At 46.0% G+C, this 23,494-nt stretch overlaps 2 protein-coding genes across 2 annotated transcripts; both read left to right on the forward strand.

The window, feature by feature from the left end:
- Positions 1 to 8,800: 8,800 nt before the first annotated feature.
- Positions 8,801 to 11,049, forward strand: SEPHS2 (selenophosphate synthetase 2). Its single transcript, XM_058569632.1, has one exon. It carries the CDS (start codon positions 8,947 to 8,949, stop codon positions 10,294 to 10,296), a length of 1,350 nt encoding a protein of 449 aa, XP_058425615.1. The 5' UTR covers positions 8,801 to 8,946; the 3' UTR covers positions 10,297 to 11,049.
- Positions 11,050 to 19,979: 8,930 nt separating this feature from the next.
- DCTPP1 (dCTP pyrophosphatase 1) lies at positions 19,980 to 23,086 on the forward strand. Its single transcript, XM_058569636.1, has 3 exons — positions 19,980 to 20,095; positions 20,821 to 20,931; positions 22,592 to 23,086. Exons 1-3 carry the CDS (start codon positions 20,007 to 20,009, stop codon positions 22,890 to 22,892), a joined length of 501 nt encoding a protein of 166 aa, XP_058425619.1. The 5' UTR covers positions 19,980 to 20,006; the 3' UTR covers positions 22,893 to 23,086.
- Positions 23,087 to 23,494: the final 408 nt, after the last annotated feature.

Genomic DNA, 23,494 nt, shown 5'->3' on the forward strand with positions numbered 1-23,494 from the left:
CATCTGTTTCAACTACCCTCCTAAAACCTGGTGCCTCAAAATAAACGCAACAAGGATGTTCAAGGAAATCTTTTAATAAAAAGAGAAAGAAAATAATTAAATACCCAAGAACAACAGGAAGTTGGTTATATCAATTAAATAAATCCATTTGATAGAATACTATTCGACCTTTAACAAAATATGGCAGATTTACATGTACTAACATAGACAGATTGTCATGATAATGCAAGTAGAGAAAAAAGCCAATTATAAACAGTGTGTGCTACATCTTATTCACCAGCTAGGCAGGAAGTCCGTCTTTCTCAGCCTCTCTCTCTCCCACATCTCTGCCTCTTAAACATTTCATTTTTTAGTGTATACATTAAAACAAATTGGGGGGAGGATATTTACTGAACTCTGCACAGTTGTTATTTCTAGATTCTAGAGATGTCTTGAGTTATTTCTAGAGTATAGAAGATGAGGTTTGGGGGATCTTTCCTGCTATGATATATATATATATCATCTAGTGTTTGGTTTTTTTAATAAAGAGCACATACTACTTTCATAATCAGAAAAAAATAATAAAGTATTTGCGATGCTTTGGTGAGCTCCAAATATCAGGGAGTTGATCTCTTCCTTGATTCATATTCTTTCCATTTATACATTCAACAAAAGCTCTCTAGAGCTTTTTTTGTACCAGACCCCGTGCTGGGCCTGGGGCTCATGAAGCCCAGTGAGCCATAGTCCCAACCCTGAGGAGCTCACAGATGTTAGAGAAAACCTAACATGATAAATGCTAGAACAGGGGAAATCCCAGGGTTATGGGACCACAGGGGAGGGACTTCCTAGAGTTTGGATGATAATAGTGTTTGTTGGGCATAAAGGACTGTTGGGTGATTGGGAGCAGCCTGTGCAAAGGCCCAGATGTGGGAAGAGCTATGCTGTCTTCTGTCTACCCTCTCTACCCTACTTCACCCTAGTCCAAGCCACCACCATCCTTCACTGGTCCTCTGCTGCATCCTTCACCTCCAGACTATTCTCGACCTAGCAGCCAGAGTATTTCAAAAACACAAATACAACCATGTCATCCCCCTGCTTAAAGCCAATCCTGTGGCTTCCTCTTTGTCTTAGGACAAAAAATTCCAAGAATCCTTCACACGACCTATCATATGTTGCATCCAATCCATCAGGAAATCTGTTGGCTCTACCTTCGAAAAATATCCAGAATTTAACCACCTCTCACCATCTCCAACCTAACCACCTGATGCAAGCCACCATTGTCTCTCCCCTGGGTTTCTGTCAGGAGCCTCCCCACTGTCTCTCTGCTTCCCTCCTCCAACCTCATCTGCCCTCACCCAAGAGCCAGAGTGATCACATCACTCCTCTGGTCTAAACCCTCCAATGGCTCCATTCTTACAGCGGCCCACAGGCCCTGGATATCTGGCCCTTCATTGCCTCTCTGACGTCACCTCCTCCTGCTCTCTCCTTCACCCACTTGTCACCAGCCACACTGGCCTCCTTACAGCTCCTCCAACACATTAGGCTTGCTCCATCTTGGGACCTCTGCCATGGGCATTTCTCTGCCTGGAATGCTGTTCCCCCGGATTATCACGAGACTCCCTCCCTCACCACTTTCAAAGCCATCCTCTCCTTCTCTGTCTCTATCTCTGAGTCCTCCATTCCCTGAGTTCTGCCATCACTCTGAGTCTTTTTCTTTCCTTGTCTCTCTCTCTTGTTCTTACAGCAAGGGGTGACTCACTAAGGCTTCTCACATTTGCCTCAGAAACAAAGATGAAGCTTCCTGTCACTTGGGATGCTGGAAGGTGGTTAAGAGTGTGAGAGCTGTGGCCATGGGTGTCATTTCTCAAGTCTCCTGAGGCAGAGCCTGTTGCTGGAAGCCCCAAGGGGCAAGCTCAGGGGAGCTGGGGGTTGGGAACTCGGGCTGTGCCTGACTTGGGTCAGGCCCAGGTCAGGGACTGGCAATAGGGACAGTGACCTGGATGTTGGGCCAGAGTGGTGAGGGCTCAAACTGATGCGAAGGGTTTTGGACCTCTGGGATTTGTTTTTTTTGGTGAGGAAGATTAGCCCTGAGCTAACATCCGTTGCCAATCCTCCTCTTTTTGCTGGGGAAGATTGGCCCTGACCTAGCATCTGTGCCCATCTTCCTCTACTTTATATGTGGGACGCCTGCCACAGGATGGCTTGATAAGTGGTGTGTAGCTGCACCTACACAGGTGCACAGGATCTGAGCCTGTGAACCCCCGGCTGCCGAAGCAGAGTGCGCGAACTTAACCACTACGCCACGGGGCTGGCCCCAGTCCTCTGGGATTTGACTGCAGATTCAAAGCTATGGCAAAGTCAGATTATGTCAGTCCTACAGTGACCTGTGAGGCCCTAGGTCCTGTGCCACTTCCTTCCTGTGCCACAGCTGTCTGACCTCATTTCCTACAACTCTCCCCATACATTACGCACCAGTCACCCTCACCTCCTAGTTGTTGCTAGAAAACCCCAGGTACACTCCTGCCTCAAGGCCTTTGCACTTGCCATTCTCTCTGCCTGAAACACTCTTTCCCAGAGAGCTGCGTATCCTCTCCTCACTCAGGCCATCACTTCAAAGTTACCTTCTCAGTGAGGCCTTCCTTGGCCACAGTCACACAATACACACTCACATACCAAACGTCCTACCCCCCTCTCTCCAGACCTCATTTTTTCTCCCTAGTGGCTATCCCTAACTAACAAGTGATTGACCTTATCTATTGCTATCTCTCTCCATTAGTATGTCAGCTCCATGAGGACAGGGAGTTTTGTCTGTGTGTTCACTGCTATAACCCCAGTATCTAGTGCAGTGGCTGGCACAGATGAGGTCTTCAATAAATATTTGTGAATGAACCCAGGGGGAGTGTTGAGCATCTATTGCATGCCAGATATTTTTCTGCCGTTATTTTATTTCTCACTAAAAATAAATGGGATGATCCTATTTTTGTTAAAAAAAAAAATGCAGAGCCAGCCCCGAGGGCCTAGTAGTTAAAGTTTGGCACGTTCCACTTCAGTGGGTTTCAGTTCCCAGAACGGAACCACACCACTCATCTGTTAGTAGCCATGCTGTGATGGCAGCTCATGTAGAAGAACAAGAAGGACTCACAACTAAAATATACAACTACGTACTGGGGCTTTGGGGACAAAAAAAAAGAGGAAGATTGGCAACAGATGTTAGCTCAGACAAATCTTTCCCAGAAAAAAAAAAAAATGTAGGGCCAGCCGGGTGGCAGCATAGCAGTTAAGTTCGCCTGCTCTGCTTTGGCAGCCCCGGGTTTGCAGGTTCGGATCCCAGGCACGGACATACGCACTGCTTATCAAGCCATGTTGTGGCTGCATCCCATACGAAGTAGAGGAAGATGGGCACGGATGTTAGCCCAGGGCCAATCTTCCTCAGCAAAAAGAGGAAGATTGGATTGGCAACGGATGTTAGCTCAGGGCTAATCTTCCTCAAAAAAAAAAAAATTGTATATGTAATACACACAGCACACAGTACACTGCTCCACACAGCCTGGAGGGAGTGACAGGGCGCCCCCTGGAGTTCAGTGTGAGGTAGTGGCCCTCCATATACATGAAGAAAAATGTCTAAAATACACTCTGTGAAGGTGTTACCAGTACTTCTCTCTGGGAGGAGGCATTTCAAGTTATTTTAACTTTCTTCCTTTTTACTAAGCTGCATTTTGTGATTTTTCTACAATGACAATAGAATAATTTTGTAATAAGAAAAAAATTAATTAAAAGTGTACTGAATCTACTGAAGTATTTGCAGTGTAATATACTGAGTGTATATTTTACCTCAACAAAAACATTTTTTAAAGTGTACTGAACCTTAAAGTGTAGTATTATAACTCCAACTTATTATCATTACGGAAAAAAACCCAACTAGCTCTAGCCCCATGCTTTTGTTGTATGTGAAAAACAAATGAGGGCTGGTACTCAGATCCTCTTATTCTTTACAATTCCTCTTTCTTCTCCTTTGCCTGCTCTCCCAACCTCACCTCCAGGTTTTTACCTTTGCAATCTTTGACCCACATGCTTTAACCCAAATGGTAAATGTAGTTCAATGGATCTCTCAGTGAAAACCAAGAAAAAAACAAAAAGGATGCTTTCTAATGCTTGTGATGCAGTCACAAGGATCACCCTCAAGAGGCCCATGTGGATTGCCTGCCCCAAGGCATGTTCACTTGTCGTTCAGAGCCCAGTGGGTTGGTCACTGGCCAAGGTGAATTCATGACTTTCTTTGCACTGGCCCGAGTGAACATTGCTTCCAAGTAGAAGTGACAGGGAACTATACGGATAAAAACCTTCCCCCCAGAGTCCTGCTTCTTCAAGGGGCATGATGGGGGTTGTTAGTATTATCAAGGGGGCCCCCAGGATGAGGAATCAGGCAGCAGCCTTCAGGTCAGACACGCTTGGGTTTGCATTCTCACTAGGTTGATTTCCAGCTAGTGACCTTGTGCAAGACTCCTAACCTATCGGGGCCCTCAGTTTCCTCATCTGTAAAATGGAGATAATAATGCCAATTATCTGGGGCGGCTATGAGGGTTAAATGAGATAAATAAATGCAAAATGCTCAGCACCGTGCCTGGCTTATCATATGTGCTCAGCAAATTGTACTTTATAAAATGATGTATTATCCAACAAACGTTATTGCCATGTCAAGTGCTAGACAAACCAGGGTGGACAAACCAGAGCAGCCTCTGCCCTGTGGAGCTTACAGATGAGTGGGGCAGACAGTCATGGAGTAATCGCGTGAACAAAGAATTACAAATTGTGCTAAATGCTGAGAAGGAAAAGTCCAAAGGACTAAGAAAGCATATAACCAGGGGCACCTGATCTAGTCACTTTTTAACCCAGGTGAAGTGACTACAGATGTAATAGAGTGTTTTCGTTTTTCCCTTAGTGATATGAGGATCTTTCACATGTACAATAGGCTGAACATTTTGCAAAGAACATTTCATAGCTGAGATTTTCAGATGATCCTTACACCAGATCCTAAGCAGAGATTATGACCCTTATCTTACAGAAGTGGAAACTAAGGTGTCTAAATGTTATACAACTTCCTCAAGGCCAGACAAACATCATTGATAGCAAGTCCAGAGGTCAAACAAAACCCGGGGGGCCTTCTGCTTCCACATCTAGTTTTTTCATCTCATTTTTTCTTCTCGTATTTTTAATTCTGAAACACAGCATACTTTCTTTTTGTAATGTTGAAATATAGCTTACTTACAAAAAGGAGGGAAAATCTATGTGTACGGTTTAAAGAACACCCATGTAGGGGCCAGCCTGGTGGCATAGTGGTTAGGTTTGCTCGCTTCCCTTCCGCCACCCCAGGTTCAAGGGCTCGGATCCAGGGCGCAGACCTACACACCACTCATCAGGCCATGCTGCAGCGGCGTCCCACATGCAAAATAGAGGAAGACTGGCACATCTGTTAGCCCAGGGCCAATCTTCCTCACAAAAAAAAAAAAGAAGAAGAAGAAGAAGAACACCCATGTAACTACCACCCAGCCCAAGGAATTTAACATAGCCCAGAGGTCCCCTACATACCCTTCCCCAAAAGTAATCCCTAAGCTAAATTTGGTTAATCATTCACTCTCTTACTTTTCAAAAAAATGTTTTTGGGGCCGACCCGGTGGCGCAAGCGGGTAAGTGCATGCTCTCTGCTGCAGTGGCCTGGGGTTTGCAGGTTCGGATCCCGGGCGCGCACGGACACACTGCTTGTTAAGCCATGCTGTGGCGGTGTCCCATATAAAGTAGAGGAAGATGGCCACAGATGTTAGCTCAGGGCCAATCTTCCTCAAGAAAAAAGGGGAAGATTGGCTTCAGATGTTAGCTCAGGGCTAGTCCTCCTCACAAAATAAATAAATAAATAAATAAAATGTTTTTATCATTTGTGTATCTCTCAGTAACATATAATTGCTTTTCCTGGTGCTGAACTTTATATAAATGTCATCTTAATTTATGTATTCTTCTGTGATTTGCTTCTTACTCCCAACATTTTGTTTTTGAGGTTATCCATATACTTATGCCTATACTTATAATTCATTTTCACAGATAAATAGTATCCCACTGTGTGATTACACCACAATTTATTTATGCATTCCCCTGTCAACAGACACTTGGGTTATTTCCAGTATTTTGCAATTATAGTTCTTTTTTTTTTAGGAAGATAAACAGATTTGTTTTTATAAAAAACTTTCTAAGATGTAATCAGTTTTGTGAATTTAAATTCCAGTCCCTAAAACCACATTAACAGTACTGTATGATAATAGGTTCTATCATTTATTTTGAGTTTACCATCAGCCAGGAACTGTTAGTGCTTTACACACACTTTTAAATTTAATTCTCATAATATTCTTATCTGGTGTGTATTATTATCTTTGGGTGAAAGGACTATTTTATAGGCAATGAAACAGGTTCCTAGAGGTTAGACAACTCACCCAAGGTCATTAGGAGAGCTAAGATTGCAACTCAGTCTAAGTCTAACGTTCAAGTTCCTTCCAATTCACTCCATGCCTTAATACTGTCTTGTGCAGTAATAAAAACCACATGTAGGGCCGGCCCCGTGGCTTAGCGGTTAAGTGCGTGCGGTCTGCTACTGGCGGCCTGGGTTCGGATCCCGGGCGCGCCCCACACACGGCTTCTCTGGCCATGCTGAGGCCACGTCCCACATACAGCAACTAGAAGGATGTGCAACTATGACATACAACTATCTACTGGGGCTTTGGGGGAAAAAAATAAATAAATAAAACTATAAAAAAAAAAACCACATGTAATGATGTACTATAAGATCTATAAGTATCTCCTACATTTTTTATATTTTTAATTGTGGTAAAATACACATAACATAAAATTTATCATCTTAACCATTTTTAAGTACAGCTCAGTAGTGTTAAGTACATTCACATGTTGTACAATCCTTCTTCAGAGCCCTTACCTTCTGCACATGTCTCCTGGGGCCCATGTGCATGAGTTTCTCTGCATGCCCTGTGGGTAGAATTGCTGGGGTGTTCCACCTATGGGTAGAATGCATGGGTTTGCATATGTTTGACTTCCTCAGCTAAGGCCAAACTCTTTTCTTAAATGGGTGAAACTATTTATACTCCCACAGTCAGTTACTCTTTTTTAAGTATGTAACACATTCAAATCTTAAAAAAAAAATTTTTTAAGTTGGCAATCAGTATTACCAGTTTCTGGTGATTATCCTTCCAGAAATAAGCTATTGCACATAGTTCCCCCTTTTACAACAAATAGTAGCATTCCATACATACTGTTCTTCTTCTTCTTTTTTTTTTTTGTGAGGAAGATCAGCCCTGAGCTAACATCCATGCCAATCCTCTTCTTTATTTTGCTGAGGAAGACCAGCCCTGGGCTAACATCTATTGCCAATCCTCCACCTTTTTTTCCCCAAAGCCCCAGTAGACAGCTGTATGTCATAGTTGCACATCCTTCTAGTTGCTGTGTGTGGGATGCGGCCTCAGCATGGCCGGAGAAGCGGTGCGTGCCCGGGATCTGAACCCGGCCGGTCAGTAGCGGAGCCCGTGCACTTAACCGCTAAGCCACGGGGCGGCCCCCATACATACTGTTCTGAAGCTTGCTTGCTTCTAACAAACAGCATAGGCAGTATAATCTGGTGGTCTTGGAGCACATTGCTTGGATTCATATCCAGCTCCACTCTAAACTGGCTGTGACCTTGAACAGATCATTTAATCTCTCTGTGCCTTATATTCCTTATCTGCAAAATGTGGAAAAAGTCTTAACTCATAAGGCTTTTATGAGAATTAAATTAGTTAATATATGTAAAGCATTTAAAACTGTGCCTATTAGAACTGAAACTATTATCAATATAATTACATCAGTTTTCTCATTCTTTTTTACGGTTTCTTGGTAGCCTATTATATAATTGTACCGTAATTTATTTTAATCATAATTGATAAACATTTAAGTTGTTTCCAGTGTGTTGATATTACAAACAGCACAGCAATCGATAACATATCATCTCCCAGTCACATTTAGTGAGTCCATCTGTTGGATAAAGTCCTAGAATTGGAACTGGTAGGTCAAGGGTATTATGTTCAGTTATAATTTTAACAGATATTCGCAAACTGCCCTTCATGGATACATCACAGATTCTCATATATACTAACTTAAAGAGATATAGAAACTTTAGAGCAGAAGAGACCTAGGTAAGCTACTTTGTCCAGATGCCGGGAGAAGGAAAGTAACTCACACAGGCAGTTAGTGGTGGAAACAGCACCAAACCCAGGCGAGTGTCTGGACTTAAAGAGTCTTAAATTCTTTAAAGTCCATTTTAACATTTCATTATTTTGATGATGCAGTTTGCTTACTTAATTGTAGTAACTTAATATCTAATTAGTCATTATTCTTTCCGATTTTTTCCATGGGTTATTTCCCTAACCTGGATTGATCATGTGCGCTGTCAAAAGACCATTTGACAATTCTGACTTGCATGAGGTTTGCCCAGTGACCGACCTTCCCTTGTCTTTGAAAATGCTGGACTTGGTAAACTGCCTCTAGGGGAGCAGAGTTCAGCCAGCCACTCCCAAGAGATCATTTAAATTACAAGGGAAGCGAACCAAACCACTTGTTCTGTAATCTCGCGGAGACCAATTTCGCAAACCGGCGGTTGATTTGTACCTTACCTTTGAGACCAAAGGAAGCCCACCTCTCGGCAGCAAAGTCATCATTGGATGATACGACTGTCAATCACCAGGGTTATAAATAGGGAGGTCGGCTGCTCCTCCCTCAGGAAGGACGGGAGCGCGCGGTGAGGAGTGAGTTTGGTGGCCTGAGTCGTGCGGGGTTGGATCTCCACGGTAATATCTGACTGTTACTCTGTATTAACTGAAGTAGAGAATAAGAGGGACCTCTCCTCTCCCCTTTGCCCCTCCTTGCCGGGCAGGCGTGATGGCGGAAGCCGCGTTAACGGGCACCAGCGGAGAGGTGATGGCGGCGGCGGCGGCGGCGGCGGCAGAAGGCTCCTCGGGCCCAGCGGGCTTGTCTCTGGGCCGGGGCTTCTCGAGCTACCGGCCCTTCGAGCCCCGGGCATTAGGCCTCAGCCCGAGCTGGCGGCTGACGGGCTTCTCTGGCATGAAGGGCTGAGGCTGCAAGGTCCCCCAGGAGACGCTGCTCAAGCTCCTGGCGGGACTTACGCGGCCCCCGCTCGGCCGGGGCCTGGTCGGAGGCCTTGAAGAGGCGGCCCAGGAAGCCGGCCTGCCGGCCAGGGTGGAACCCAACGCGACCTTGCCAACCCTGGGCATTGGGATGGACTCCTGCGTCATACCCCTGAGGCACGGGGGCCTGTCACTGGTGCAGACCACGGACTTCTTTTACCCATTGGTGGAAGATCCCTACATGATGGGGCGCATAGCTTGTGCCAACGTGCTGAGTGACCTCTACGCCATGGGTATTACTGAATGTGATAACATGTTGATGTTACTCAGCGTCAGCCAGAGTATGAATGAGGAGGAACGAGAAAAGATAACACCACTCATGATCAAAGGCTTTCGGGATGCTGCTGAAGAAGGAGGGACTGCAGTGACTGGGGGACAGACCGTGGTAAACCCTTGGATTATCGTCGGTGGAGTTGCTACTGTGGTATGTCAGCCAAATGAATTCATAATGCCCGACAGTGCAGTTGTTGGGGATGTGCTCGTGTTAACCAAACCCTTAGGAACCCAGGTTGCTGTCAATGCCCACCAGTGGCTGGATAACCCTGAAAGATGGAATAAAATAAAGATGGTGGTCTCCAGAGAAGAGGTAGAGCTGGCCTATCAGGAAGCCATGTTCAATATGGCTACCCTAAACAGAACTGCTGCTGGATTAATGCACACGTTTAATGCCCATGCAGCCACAGATATCACAGGCTTTGGCATTCTAGGACACTCTCAGAACCTTGCCAAACAACAAAGAAATGAGGTGTCCTTTGTCATTCATAATCTGCCAATCATTGCCAAGATGGCTGCCATCAGCAAGGCCAGTGGACGCTTTGGGCTCCTTCAAGGAACCTCAGCAGAAACTTCTGGGGGATTACTGATTTGTCTACCAAGAGAACAAGCAGCTCGCTTTTGTTCTGAAATCAAATCTTCCAAGTATGGAGAGGGTCACCAAGCATGGATCGTCGGCATTGTGGAAAAGGGAAACCGGACAGCCCGGATCATTGACAAGCCTCGCGTTATTGAGGTCCTACCTCGTGGGGCCACTGCTACAGCTGTTGCTCCTGACAGTTCCAATGCCTCTTCTGAGCCTAGCTCTTGAGATGGAATAGCAGAAGTTGTTTGGACCTTACAGCCTTTGTACACAATCATGGATGATCCTCAAGAGTTTTTTTTAAGAAGAAATATCCAAAGAAGGCTGCCTGCATAGTAGTTCCAGCTGCCCTTTCTAGGTGATTTGAATCAGCCCATCAATAGCTGCACATTCCAAGGCCAGAAGTAACATTTTGGACTTGGGTGGGAGGTTTGTTCATCTCTTGTGTAGAAGAGGAGCAGAAAAACCTGTTCCCTTTTTCCAAGAGCAAGATGAGGCTATTCTGGTTTGAGGGATTCCTCTTGGCCCTGGCTTGATTTATTTCTGCACAGGGAGTGAGATTGTTTATTAAAATTACATACACACAAAAATAAATTGCAAAATGAAAAATGTTTAAATCAGAAGCAAATAAGATTGGGCCAATACTGTTGAAAAATCTAAATTGTTAAGAGAAATTTTATAATGCAATGTCAAATTCTTTATTAGATTTTTCTGAAATACTGGCTCTTTCCTGCTCTGGACAAGAATTGAGCAGCTTGTCCAATGACTGGGAAAGGAGGACCTGCAGCCATCTGACTTGGTCTCTTTAATGACGTCTCTCCCTCTAAACCCCGTTCTGGACTGGGAGAGGCAGAGCAAGCCCCAGAGCCCAGGCCTTGGTGGTCAATAAGATGTTAAATCTTGTGCTGAAGATTCCTGGTGATTTAATCAATAAAGAGTAATTTCTAGTGAAATAAATAAAAAGGACTTTGTTGAAAAATTCTTCTGGCTAATGTTTGGATCCTTGGAATTCTGAATCTTTCACAGTCTTATAAAACGAACCAATTGATACAGTTAGAGTCTGGCAAAGTGGAGAATGAGTGTTTTCCCTGATCCTGGACCAGGGGATTTAGCTCCCAGATTTAGGTTTACACCTTCCCCCTGAGTTGACAGCAATGGACTCAAAACAGGCATAAACCCCAAGGATTAGAAGGTGGGAGAGGAAATACCAAAAGAAAAGTGTCAATAGCTCTTGGAAGATGGAAAGCAGGTGGAGGAGGGGTAACTGACTGAGAACAGAGGAAGCCTAAGTGTAAATGCCTTCAGAGTTGAGAAGTACTAACAGGAAGCAAGGAAATATGCTCTGGGGGTATAAGGAAGCTGGGGTCAAGGGTGGGGATAAAAACAGATACTGATTTGAAAGTTTATACACAGGGTAATTAGATCTTTGAAGTTCTCCCCAATGTCACACAGCCAAATGACTACCTCTCACCTCTGCAGGTAAAGGGAGGTTTATTTTCTGGAAAATGTGAATTTATGTTTTTTTGTGTGTGTGCGTGAGGAAGATCAGCCCTGAGCTAACATCCATGCCAATCCTCCTCTTTTTTGCTGAGGAAGACCAGCCCTAAGCTAACATCTATTGCCAATCTTCCTCCTTTTTCTCCCCAAAGCCCCAGTAGATAGTTGTGTGTCATAGGTGCACATCCTTCTAGTTGCTGTATGTGGGATGCTGCCTCAGCATGGCGGGACAAGCGGTGCGTCGGTGCGCGCCTGGATCTGAGCCTGGGCCTGAACCTGGGCCGCCAGTAGCGGAGCGTGTGCACTTAACCGCAAAGCCACGGGGCCGGCCGCCTGGAAAATGTGAATTTAAAAAATACTGCAGGGGCCGGCCCCGTGGCTTAGTGGTTAAGTGCGCGCACTCTGCTGCTGGTGGCCTGGGTTCGGATCCCGGGCGCGCACCGACGCACCGCTTCTCCGGCCATGCTGAGGCCCCATCCCACATACAGCAACTAGAAGGATGTGCAGCTATGACATACAACTATCTACTGGGGCTTTGGGGGGAAAAATAAATAAATAAATAAATATTATTTAAAAAAAAAAAATGCAAAGTCACGGACACAAGGCACAGCAGAGGATAGGGAGCCTGACCAAAAACAGAAGAATAAAGACTGAAAAATGAGACTGCCCCAGCCTCCTTTCTCAGCTTAGCTATTAAAAACACTGTCTGGGGGTCTGGCCTGGTGGTGTAGTGGTTAAGTTCACATGCTCCGCTTTGATGGCCCAGCGTTCGCAAGTTCGGATCCTGGGCACAGACCTACGCACTGCTCATCAAGCCATGCTGTGGCAGGTGTCCCACATATGAAAAAATGGAGAAAGATGGGCACAGATGTTAGCTCAGGGCCAATCTTCCTCACACATGAAAAAAACAAAACACAACACTCTCGGGGAAGCTTATAGTGCCCCTGCCTGGCGCAGGTGGAAGACTGGAGAATATTCCTCTGGAGAAGATGAATGTGCCCAGAAAAAAAGACCCATAAATATAAACATTTAGGGAGCCCCCAGTGAAAATCCTTGTGCCAGGAAGCCTCCCAGTTGAAAAGCTTCACTCAAGCACATTCTTTTTAATGCCTCACTCTTACATAGGAGTAGCCGAGGATCAGCAGACATTTGAGGCAAGCCTCTAACCTGAAAGAAGTTAAAGCAAACAGAAAAAACTCAGGAAAGAGATAATACAGGGAGCAGAAGAAAAAAAAAAAGCAGAAATAAAAGAAGATAAAGTATCCATAAAAAGATAAGAGAACAAAGCACTTAGAATATAAAAATATAGCTAAAATCTAAAAATTCAGTAGAAGACAGAAGGTAAAGCTGGGGAAATTTATCAGAAAGGAGTACAAAAAAACAAAAACGATGCACAATAGAAGAAAAAGAAAGTGAAAATCAGAGGTGAGCCAGGAGGTTTAACATCTAAGAGGAGTTCCTTTAGAAAGAGTTACTGAAGCAGAAAGAAGAAAGGAAATTATCAAAGAATAATAGAAGAAAGTTCTAAAACTTAAAAGTTGTCTCACATACCTCTTAAATTCCCAGCATAGTGAATGAAAGAAGACATACACTAATTATTCAAATTTTAAAACACCAACAATAAAGAGACCCTAATAATAATAATAGCAAGTGTTTATATAGTGCATACTCTGCCAGTCGCTGTTGTAAGTGCTTTATATGTATTAATTCATTTAAACTTCCAATAACCCCATTTTGCAAATGAGGAAGCTGAGGTATGGGGAGATTAAGAAATCTGTGCAAGGTTGCACAGGCAGTTTTTAGGCAGTCTGACTCCAGAGTCCATGCTACCAATCATTAAAATCTTCTGGGGGGAGGGGAAGATTACAAAGAAAAGTTTGGGGGGTAGAAACAGTATCAGCCTTCTCCATAGTGAATTGGAAGCTAAAAGACAATGAGACAATGCCTTCAAAATTCTGAGGGTAAATGATTTTCTACATATAATTCTACACCTCGCCACATTTTTCAAACAAATAGACTAAGGATATTTTTAGACACGCAAGGTATCAAAGTGGTTTCATCCCATTCACTGTTTCTCTCCTGTCTCAGCTCAGATAAAACATCCTCAAAAAGCCCTCTCTGACCTCAAGAAACTCAAGAAACCTCTGACCTCAAGAAACTACTGGAACATGTGTTCCAGCAAAACAAGGGAGGAAACCGAGAAAGAAAAAAACATGGGGTCCAGGAAACCCAACCCAGCCCAGGAGAGAGGTGAAGGGAGGTCTCAAGCAGCAGCTGGACAGCAGGCCTGGGGAGCAACCAGTCCACACCAGAACAGGAGCCTGGAAGGCTTCCAGAAAAAGAAAATGGAACTGATAGAGTACTGATACATTTAATTGTATGAAAAATTGTATTGGAAAGTTAATGGAAGATGTAAAAAGAATTAGTGATAATTATTACATAGAAAACCAGCAAATGTAAAAAAAGAACGAGGCAGTTATCAACTCCAACCATAAATAAAATCTTGTGTAACAAATGAAATGTAATCATATATAGTATTCAGCAATGAATATTTACATAGTTCATAATGTAAATACTAACAACAATAAATAAATAAATTCAATCAGTTTTTCTCCTGCTCAAAGCTCTAAAATCGCTTTCCATAAAATCCCTACTTCATCTTACGGCACTTCATCTCATGGCACTCTCCCTCTCTCTCACTACACTCTAGCCCATTCGCCTTTCCATGGCGCTTCAAACAAATCAAGATCCCTTGTACTTGCAGTTCCCTCTGACTGGAACCTTCTCAGATTCTCTACCTGGCTAGCTCACTCTCAGACCTGTCTCAGCTCAGATAAAACGTCCTCAAAAAGCCCTCTCTGACCTCAGCCAACTCCTAGCTATGCTCTAACTCATCACCCTATTTATTGGCTTCATAGCTCTTATCCTAATCTGTAATTATCTTGAGAATTTATTCATTTACCTTATAATTGTCCCTTTCTGCTAGTATGTAAGCTCCAAGATGGCAGGGGATGTTCTGTATCCCCAGCACCTAGAACAATGTCTGGTTCGTGGTTAGTGCTCAGATATATGGAATGAATGAAGGAATGAGTGAGTGAGTAAGTGAGGTACACACTGGCAACCGTAGCACCCTCTATTTTCATACTGTCTTTGCTCTTGGTGTCTCCTAGCGGTGGAAGCTGGTACCACCTATCTCTTAAGAACAGGCTTTGGAGAAGAAATTCAGGCCTTGGTCCTGGTTGCCCACTTACACAGCTCTCTAACTGGTTCATTCTCTAGCTTGGGGTGGGCAGAAGAAAAGAGGAAGAAAATGATTGGATGCTTCCCCAGCATCTTAGTTAACCTAGAAAGGTTAGGGGTTGACAGCAAGGTAGGCATCCAACTTTCCCTTGGGGAGGGGCTGGGCAGCAAAATGGAGGTAGCAGGTAGTGGAGGTGACAGGGCCTTGGGTGGAAATCAGAACAGAATAACAGGTGCAAACAGAGCTAAGGAAGGCGATGGAGGAAAAGGAAGAGTAAGAAAAGGAAAAGGAACCCAAAAAAGAAAAGAAAAAAGAGAGGAAGTTGAAGCTAGAGGAAGATGAAGAGAAAGGACAGAAGGGCAGAGGAAAGGCAAGGGCAAGGTGACCTCAGCATATGTCACACACGTGTGAGCTGCCTCCTTTACTCCCTTGCGGGGGTGGGGAGACTTCTTTCACTTGCTGAGGAGCACTGGGGAGTACTGGTGACCTTCAGCCTTCACCTTTCTGGGTGATCTCAGACAGGTCTCTGGGCCTAAGTTTCCTCTTCTGTAAAACAGGCGCAGCCATACCCACCTATGGCAGGGAAGTCATGGAGGGGATCCCGTGAGACATGCTCCTATCGATTGGTATTCATTAGATCTACTCAAGTACCAGGCCCTGGGGAAACAAAAGCCTGACACTGCTTCTGTTCTCCAGGAGACCCAGTGTAGGGGGAGATCTAGAACAGAGACACTAATCACCCCAAAATTAAGATGAAAAGTGGTAAGTGCCATGAGGGCTAGAGTGGATGAAGTGCTAGAGAAAGCCAAATTATTTCCTTTTTGGAGGAAGTTTAGGAAGGCTTCCCAGAGGAGGTGGCTTTGAAGCAGGGCTCTGCAAGAGGAGTGGAATTTGGATTTGGATACGCAGAGAAAGGGGGTGGGCATTCTAGAAGGAGGGAACTATGTGAGCAAAGGCAGGGAGGGGGAGAGTGGGGGCACATCTGGCTGCATTTCAGCATGTGTGTAGGGGGATAAGGCTGGATAAGTAGGTTGAAGAAGGGTGTTGGGGACTTCCTGGCCTGAATGGGCTAGGCTAGGCATTCCTAAAAGCCTCTGTCTTGACTCCCCCTGAAAAATTTAATAAAAACAAATATTTTTAATTATAGTAGCACCCTATCTCCCATCTCCCAGTTCAAAACCAACAAGGCCTATAGCTCTGCCTCCAATAAGAACAGTACTGCGGTAGGCACTGGGGATACAGCCATGAACAAAATACATATTGTCCCCATCGTCCCAGCACACACATGAAGGGTCCTTGGAGGCCACCTAGACCAGATCCCCATTACATGGATAGGAAAATTGAGGCTAAGAGAAGAGAAACAATCTTCTCAAGGGCATTGGTGGATGGGTTCCCAATCACCTGACTCCTAGTTTCCCATCAGACTCTGTTGTCTCTGGGACCTCTGACCAGCCCAGGGTCCCACACCCTGACACTACCCACCCAGCTTATGGGCCTCTGCTACTTTGTTCTCCAGCTGCTGTCACTTTCTCCACTCCAGGGGCTCCCAAAAATCCTTACCAGGACCAGTTGCACCAGCTTGGCTCTAGTAGAGAAACTAGCCAAACTATTTTGAGTAGCAGAAGGGTATGTGTGTGCATGTGCATGTCTGCCTGTCCCAGCCCATCCATCCTGTCACTAAACATTTGTTAGCCTGCACTGGAGAAGCACCTTTGGTTTGAAAAGACTAGGGCACCCAGTCTCTGGGGGGATAGGCTTATAAAGAGCTAATCATAAACGTGGACCAAAAGACAAGACCAAGCACAATGAGGCCCTGACTAAAGCAGGGAGGTTGGGTTGCCTAGATGTGTCTGAAGAGAATGGAGAAAACTGACTGGATGTGAGGGTGTGGGTGTAGAAGAGCCTGGGATGAGAATTCCAGATGATGGGGCTGTTTCCTCTCCCTCATGAGGGCCTCCCTCCGCAACTCTGTGCTGTGCTAGAGTTGGCTTTAGTTGGTCTTCAGAGGATGATGCCGTGGAGCCAAGAACTTGGATGTTTCTTCTTTTTTTTTTTTTTGTGAGGAAGATCAGCCCTGAGCTAAAATCCGTGCTAATCCTCCTCTTTTTGCTGAGGAAGACCGGCTCTGAGCCAACATCTATTGCCAATCCTCCTCCTTTTTTTTCCCCCAAAGCCCCAGTAGATAGTTGTATGTCATAGTTGCACATCCTTCCAGTTGCTGTATGTGGGACGCGGCCTCAGCATGGCCGGAGAAGCGGTGCGTCGGTGCACGCCCAGGATCCGAACCCGGGCCGCCAGTAGTGGAGCGCGCGCACTTAACCACTAAGCCATGGGGCCGGCCCTTGGATGTTTCTGAAGGATGCTTTGCAAGAGCCTTACAGCTCAGCCAGGGATCTCCTGGGGGGAAGGCAGAGGCAGTCCCAGAGAGAGGGCCTCCTCCTTTCTGTCAATCTCCAAGGGTCATGTGACCTGTGAGATCTAGACGTCCTGGTCCCTGATTCTTCAAAAATCGGAGATGCAGCCGACTCCCGAGGAAGCTGCTTTCCAAGCGGTGCTTTATATTCCAGTAAAAGAGTTTGGGTTTCTTGTCTGAGGAAGTGTAGCAAACACCAGGGAAGGTGCTAGGGGAAGTACCTGGCTCCTGAAACTGTCAGTTCCCAGATCCATAAGGCGGCTCAATGCTCTGAACTTCAGACCTGCATGTCCCCCTGTCTGCTGGACATTATCTGGATGTTCTAGAGCCATTTTGGACTCAACGTCTCCCAAACTGAATTCATTATCTTCCCTCCTACCTCAGCTCCTGGGTCTTCTGTGTCCTCATTTCAGCAAATGGCGAAATTATCCATCCACTTACTCAAGCCAGAAACCCAGGACTCCCTCTTTTCTCCCCTGTCTCATATCCAACTTCCATGGTGCCTAATCCAGTAGCGAATTCTGTGCTCTCTTACCCAGCAGCTCAGCAGCATCCAAATCAGATGTCCGCTCATTCTGGGACACTTTCTTCTCTTAGCCTCCATAACACCATACTCTGCCAATTTTCCTCCTACCTCTCCTGCCTCTTCTCTTCTGCTCAACTCCTAAATGTTGGAGTACCCCAAATCCTGGTCTGGTCTACCTAGATTCTTGTATTAGTTATTCTGCTCCATTTCCTTGACTTTAAGTGCCGTCTGAATGACTGAGGCTACCAAATCTGAATCTCTAGCCCTGATCTCTCCCCTAAACCTTAGGCTCATAAATCCACCTGCCAATTTGATATGCATCTTCAACTTGCTTAAACCAAACTCCTGATGTCACATGTGTTCAATCCTGCACCTCATCCTTCTCCTCCCAGTATGAGTCACCATCTATCCGCCAAGTTGCTCAACACTCAAAACCTGTAAACCATGCTTGATTCTATCCTTTCTCCCATCTCCCTACTTCAAAACCAACAAAGCCTATAGATCTACCTCCGAAACACGTCCCCAATATATCCACTTGTCTCTGTCTTCACCCACCATCAGCCTGGCCCAAGTCACCATCATCTCTTGCCTGTACAACTGCAGTACCTCATCTTCCTGCTTCTACTCTTGCCCTCCTCCAATTCATTAACACAGTAGCCGGAGGGCTCATAATTACAAAATATGATCCTCTGACTCCCCTCTCTAAAACCCTCCAAAGGGTTTCCATAATACTTAAAATCCAAAATAAAATAAAACATAAAATCCATGGTTGACTGATCTGATCTGGCCTCTCTTTAATTCTCCAACACCATATCCAACCATGCTCCTTGTTCACTACATTCCTGCCACACTGGAATTCTTTTTGTCATTAGGAACACACCACGCCTTTCCTGCTTTAAGCATTGGTGTTCCTTCTACCTAGAACTCTATTCCCCTTGATTTTTGCTCAGCTTAAATGTCACTTTCTGAAAGACAAGTAACAGAAAATCCAACTAAAAGTAGCTTGACCAATAAAGGGATTTATTATCTTATATAACCAGAGTCCTAAATTAGAGCATTTCTGGAACTTGTAAAAATAAGTGCCTCAGCAATGTCATCAAGGATCCAGGTCCTTTCCATCTTGCTATCTATCAATCCCAGCTATGAGCTAGCTCTCCTCACAACCTGATCCTCACATACCAACATCTAAAGATAGAAACATCCTGTGTCTTTTTGAAAAAAGAACTAAGAACCTTTCCCAGAAGTCTCCAAGAGACTTCCTCTAACTTCTCATTGTCAAGAACTGGGCCACATGCTCACCCATAAATTGATCAAAGGCCAGGGCAATGGAGACACATGATTAATCAAGTAAAGGAAGGTAGACCCCAGAATAACATCAAGGTTCTGCAAGAATGGAGGAGGGGAAAGGGCAGTTGAGTAGGTAACCACCAGTGCTTACCACATCTTCGCTGGACCATGCAATCTAAAGTTGTCCCCACTTTCCATAGTATTTAAATACTGTAATATTAAAAAATTTTTTTCATAGTACTTATCATCATTTGAAAGGTGTAAAGTTTAATAACACAGACTCTGAAGCCAAACTACCTGAATTTGAAACCTGGCTACCACCTTACTAGATGCTAAGTTAAATTACTCAATCTCTCAGTTTCCTTATCTGTAAAGTGGAGATGATGATGATGATATTACCTACCTCATAGGTTATTGTGAGGATTAACTGAGTTGCTGTAAGAATTAAATATGTAAAATGCTTAAAACTGATACCTTGGTTTCAGTTCATTCCTAAGGCTCAGCTGTATCCTGGAGACATTCTTGAATCCTTATAACAAATTCCTTTTCTTGCTTAAACTTAACCTCCATTTCTGGGGTTCTCCACGGCGCGCCCCACCCTTCCCCGCCCGGTCATTTCGCTTTGGCACCATCTGACGACCACAAGGGAAGTGAAGCGCCTGCGCTCTCCTCGCCCTCTGCCCTTTGTCTCTTCCCCTGGTCGAATCTGGTACCTATACCTTTAAGATACTTGACCAAGGCTGAAAAATTCCAGGGCCCGGGCCTAAGAGCTCACGCTGGAAGCTCGCTCAGATTGGTCCAGTCAGGGTAAGGGGCAGGCTGTAGTAAACTCCATATAAGTAATTGGTCTTTCCTGTTGGCTCCGCCCCGTGAAGCAACCGCGAACGCCTGTGATTGGTCAGGGCTCTGGAGGCGAGCTCCGTGCCGGGCGCCTGGTTCTCCAGTACGGTCGCGGCTGCAGCGCGGTGGTCGGCATGTCCGCGGCGCGTGGGGACACGGGGGGAGAGGGCACTGCTGCTGCCGGCTCCTTCAGCTTCAGCCCGGAGCCCACGCTTGAGGACATGTAAGCCGTCCTTGCCCAGCCTGGGCTGGGGAGATCGCCCCCTTTCTGTGTCCTGTTGGGGAAAGTCCCTTCACGTGGTCGGGATGAAGGCTAGTAGCTGTGAGTGGTCCCAGCTCTGCTGGCTGACCCCTGGCGAGCCTTCGAACCTCCTCATCTGCAAAATGGGCTTAGCAGTGCACACCCGAGGCAGGGGAAATCGTGACACTCGGTGAGTAATATTAGAACCAGCCCTGGGGAAATACCGAGTCGGATGCTGCTTCCGCCCGGCCTCTGCCCGCCAGCAGTGGGTGTTAGGACCGGGGCAAATGCAGTGCTAAGAGGTGGGAGACATTGTTTCTTGCTGAAGGAAATCAAAGGAGGAAATTTTAGGGGAAGTGCCCGTGGAGCTGCACTCTGTAAAATCGGTAGGACTTAGATATGCAGAGAGAGGGATATTCCAAGTGGGGGAAACTGCAGAAGCAGCCGGAGGTGGAATAATGGGAAAGAGGGTATTCTTAGGTGTCGATAGAGTTTAGGGTCTGTTGTAGGGGCGCACCCATTTTATAGATGAGGAGACCAAATCCCATAGAGAAGAAATGACTTGCTTAAGGCCACCCAAGGAATTGCAGAATCCCCTGATACTTAATGCCCCATTACATATCACTGCGATACCTCCTCGGCCCTGCCTCTCCTCCCCCATCCCCTAACCCTGGGACCTAGGCTTCCACCCCATTCTCCTATTCCAGCCGCCGCCTCCATGCTGAATTTGCTGCTGAACGAGACTGGGACCAGTTCCACCAACCTCGGAACCTCCTCCTGGCCTTGGTTGGGGAAGTGGGGGAGCTGGCAGAGCTCTTGTGAGTAGATGAAAAGCTTCCTGGAAGAGTCTGTGTGTTGTCGGGGACAGGAGGGGAACATTTATTTGATCATCTAATATTCATGGATTCAGTTTTCCCTCCTCACTGCTAGGCTCAGTGCCTGGTTGCTGGGGATACAGAGATGACTCACCGGTCCCTGCCCTTTTTGGGCACCCAGTCTCTTGGGAGAGAAAGGTGTGAAAACAGCAGGCAGATCCCCGTCTAAGAATGGGTGGTGGCAACCTTCCTTTACCTCTGCCTCTGGGGTGGAAAGGAAGGTGTTCTATAGAAGATCTGCCTATGGCATTCCAGACAGGGGGAGCTACATCTGCAAAGGTAGTGAGGTGGAAAAGGGCAAGTTAAATTCAGGGAGAATCTGATGCTTCTTCAGTGTAAGCTGCTCAAGGAAGAGCAAGGATTTTGTATCTGTTTTGTTCTCTGGTGTGTCCCAGGTGCCTGGCACACAACAGACACTCAGTATGTATCTGCTGAGTGAGTGAGAGGGCTGTGGAGGAGAGGGGTGGGATATGAACACAGAATGATAGAATCAGGGTTAGGAAGTGATGGTGTTTGGACAGAAGATCTGACCAGATTTGAGTGTTCGAAAGATCACTGTGTCTGCAGGGTGGATTGGATCACCAAAATTGGGTCAGGGAAGACCAGTGGGAGCCTGGTGTAAATCAGGCAAGAGATGGTGAGGCCTAAACCAGCACAGTCACCATGGGGATGGAGATATGAGGGCACAGAGATGTGGGAGGGCAAGGTTCATTCATTACAGATTTATGAGCATCAGCTGTGTGCTGGGTCTTCTAGAATGAAGAGATATGGCCTTGAACAAGATAGACACGGTTCCTGCCTTCATAGTGCAAGGAGACTGACAATAAATAAACTAATTTTAAAAGATTAGGAATTGTGATAAGTTCTATGAGGAAAATAATACAAGGTGATGAGAAAGAAGGCAACAGAGGGAGAAGGCTTTTTTGAGATGGTAACAGCTGAGCTAAGACCTGAATAACAGGAAGGAGCCAGCCATGGGAAAGATGTGGGGAAAGAACATTCAAGGCAGAGGGAGCAGTAAGTGCAAAGGCCCTGTGACAGTCTGGCCTGTTGGCAAGACAGAAAAGGCCAGAGTGGCTTCAGGTGGGGAGTGAGAGGGCGAGTGGTGGATAATGACATGGAAGAGGCAGGAGTTAGCTTATGCAGGACCTGGAGGGCATGGTCAGGAGTTTGGGTTTTATTCCAAGCACAGCTGGGGGACTGTTAGCAGGGGAGGGACAAAATGTAATGGGTGCTTTTAAAAGATGGTACTGGGCAAGAGTAGATGAGTCAGCAGGCTTATGCAGTGGTCCAGGTCTGAGGATTAGTCTGGGGTGCCAGAGGCTAGGGCTAGAGAAAAGCAGAATTGGGTATCAACAAATGAAATGACCTCTTGGCCACTCCTTGGCTCAGGTAGGGACACTGGGGTCTGGATGAATCATCTATTGGGGTCTCTTTTCCACCCTAACTCCACCAAGGGCCCAGATGGGTTGAGTTGTCCTTGGAGGAAGTTCCTAAGAGGTGGGAGTTCATTGCTCCAAGGACTGGGTGCTCCTAAGAGGGGCAGAGCCCATTGTCCTAGCTAGCATCTGTGTGTGTGTGCCTATCTGTGTTCTGCCCCCAGTCAGTGGAAGCCTGATGAGAAGCCTGGCCCCCAAGCCTGGCCCCCCAAGGAACGAGCAGCCCTTCAAGAGGAGCTCAGTGATGTCCTCATCTACCTGGTAGCATTAGCAGCCCGCTGCCGTGTGGATCTGCCCCAAGCAGTGCTCTCCAAGATGGACACCAACCGGCGACGCTACCCCGCACATCTGTCCCGCGGCTCCGCCCGCAAGTATACAGACTTGCCCCATGGGGCCACCTCTGAAGACCAGTCAATGGGGCCTGCAGACCTTGCCTGTGAGTCTGCGGGCCAGGCTTCAACCTAGAAACATGGACACAGGACCTGCAACTCAGCATGGCATCTGAGGAGCAGAAACCTCTGGCCATGAAATCTTGTTCTAGTCCTTTCCTAACAGATCATGGGCCTGGAGGCCCTACTTCCTGAGGTCTAGGGCCCAAGAACCTCCAGGAGACAGCCTCCTGGTATTTTCTCCCTCAATAAAAGTTTTGGTTAGCAACTTCTGGATTCTTCCTGGGGTGGCCAGGGAGGCTCTGTCTCAGCAGGTGCTGGAGAGGGGCACCAGGATGCCTCTGAGCCCAACTCCCATGTTTCTCTGTTGAACCTCCCACCTGCAGGGCAGAGAAATCCGATTTCTGTCAAGTTCCCTGTGGGATTTCATGCAAATTCCTTCCCCCTTCTGGGCCTCTAAAGGAGATTGGAAGCTGTATGTAGTGTTAGAAGCCCAGATTTTGGAGCCAGGCTATCTGGGTTCAAATGCCATCTTTGATACTTATGAGCTGGATGACATTCATCAGATTACTTCATCTTTCTGCATCTCAGTTTCCTCATCTAAAATGAAAATAATGTTATCTACCTGATAGAGTTGAAAGGTTTAAGTGAGTTATTGTAAGTAGAGTGCTTAGGACA

Source organism: Diceros bicornis, chromosome 26 (assembly GCF_020826845.1).
Source record: "Diceros bicornis minor isolate mBicDic1 chromosome 26, mDicBic1.mat.cur, whole genome shotgun sequence".
NCBI lineage: Eukaryota > Metazoa > Chordata > Mammalia > Perissodactyla > Rhinocerotidae > Diceros > Diceros bicornis.

Excerpts from the sequence above, each read along its gene's own strand:
- DCTPP1 (XM_058569636.1), top strand. The coding sequence starts at position 20,007 with ATGTCCGCGGCGCGTGGGGACACGGGGGGAGAGGGCACTGCTGCTGCC. Across the intron at positions 20,096-20,820 it reads GAGCCCACGCTTGAGGACAT|CCGCCGCCTCCATGCTGAAT; the intron begins GTAAGCCGTCCT and ends CTCCTATTCCAG. Across the intron at positions 20,932-22,591 it reads GGGGAGCTGGCAGAGCTCTT|TCAGTGGAAGCCTGATGAGA; the intron begins GTGAGTAGATGA and ends TTCTGCCCCCAG.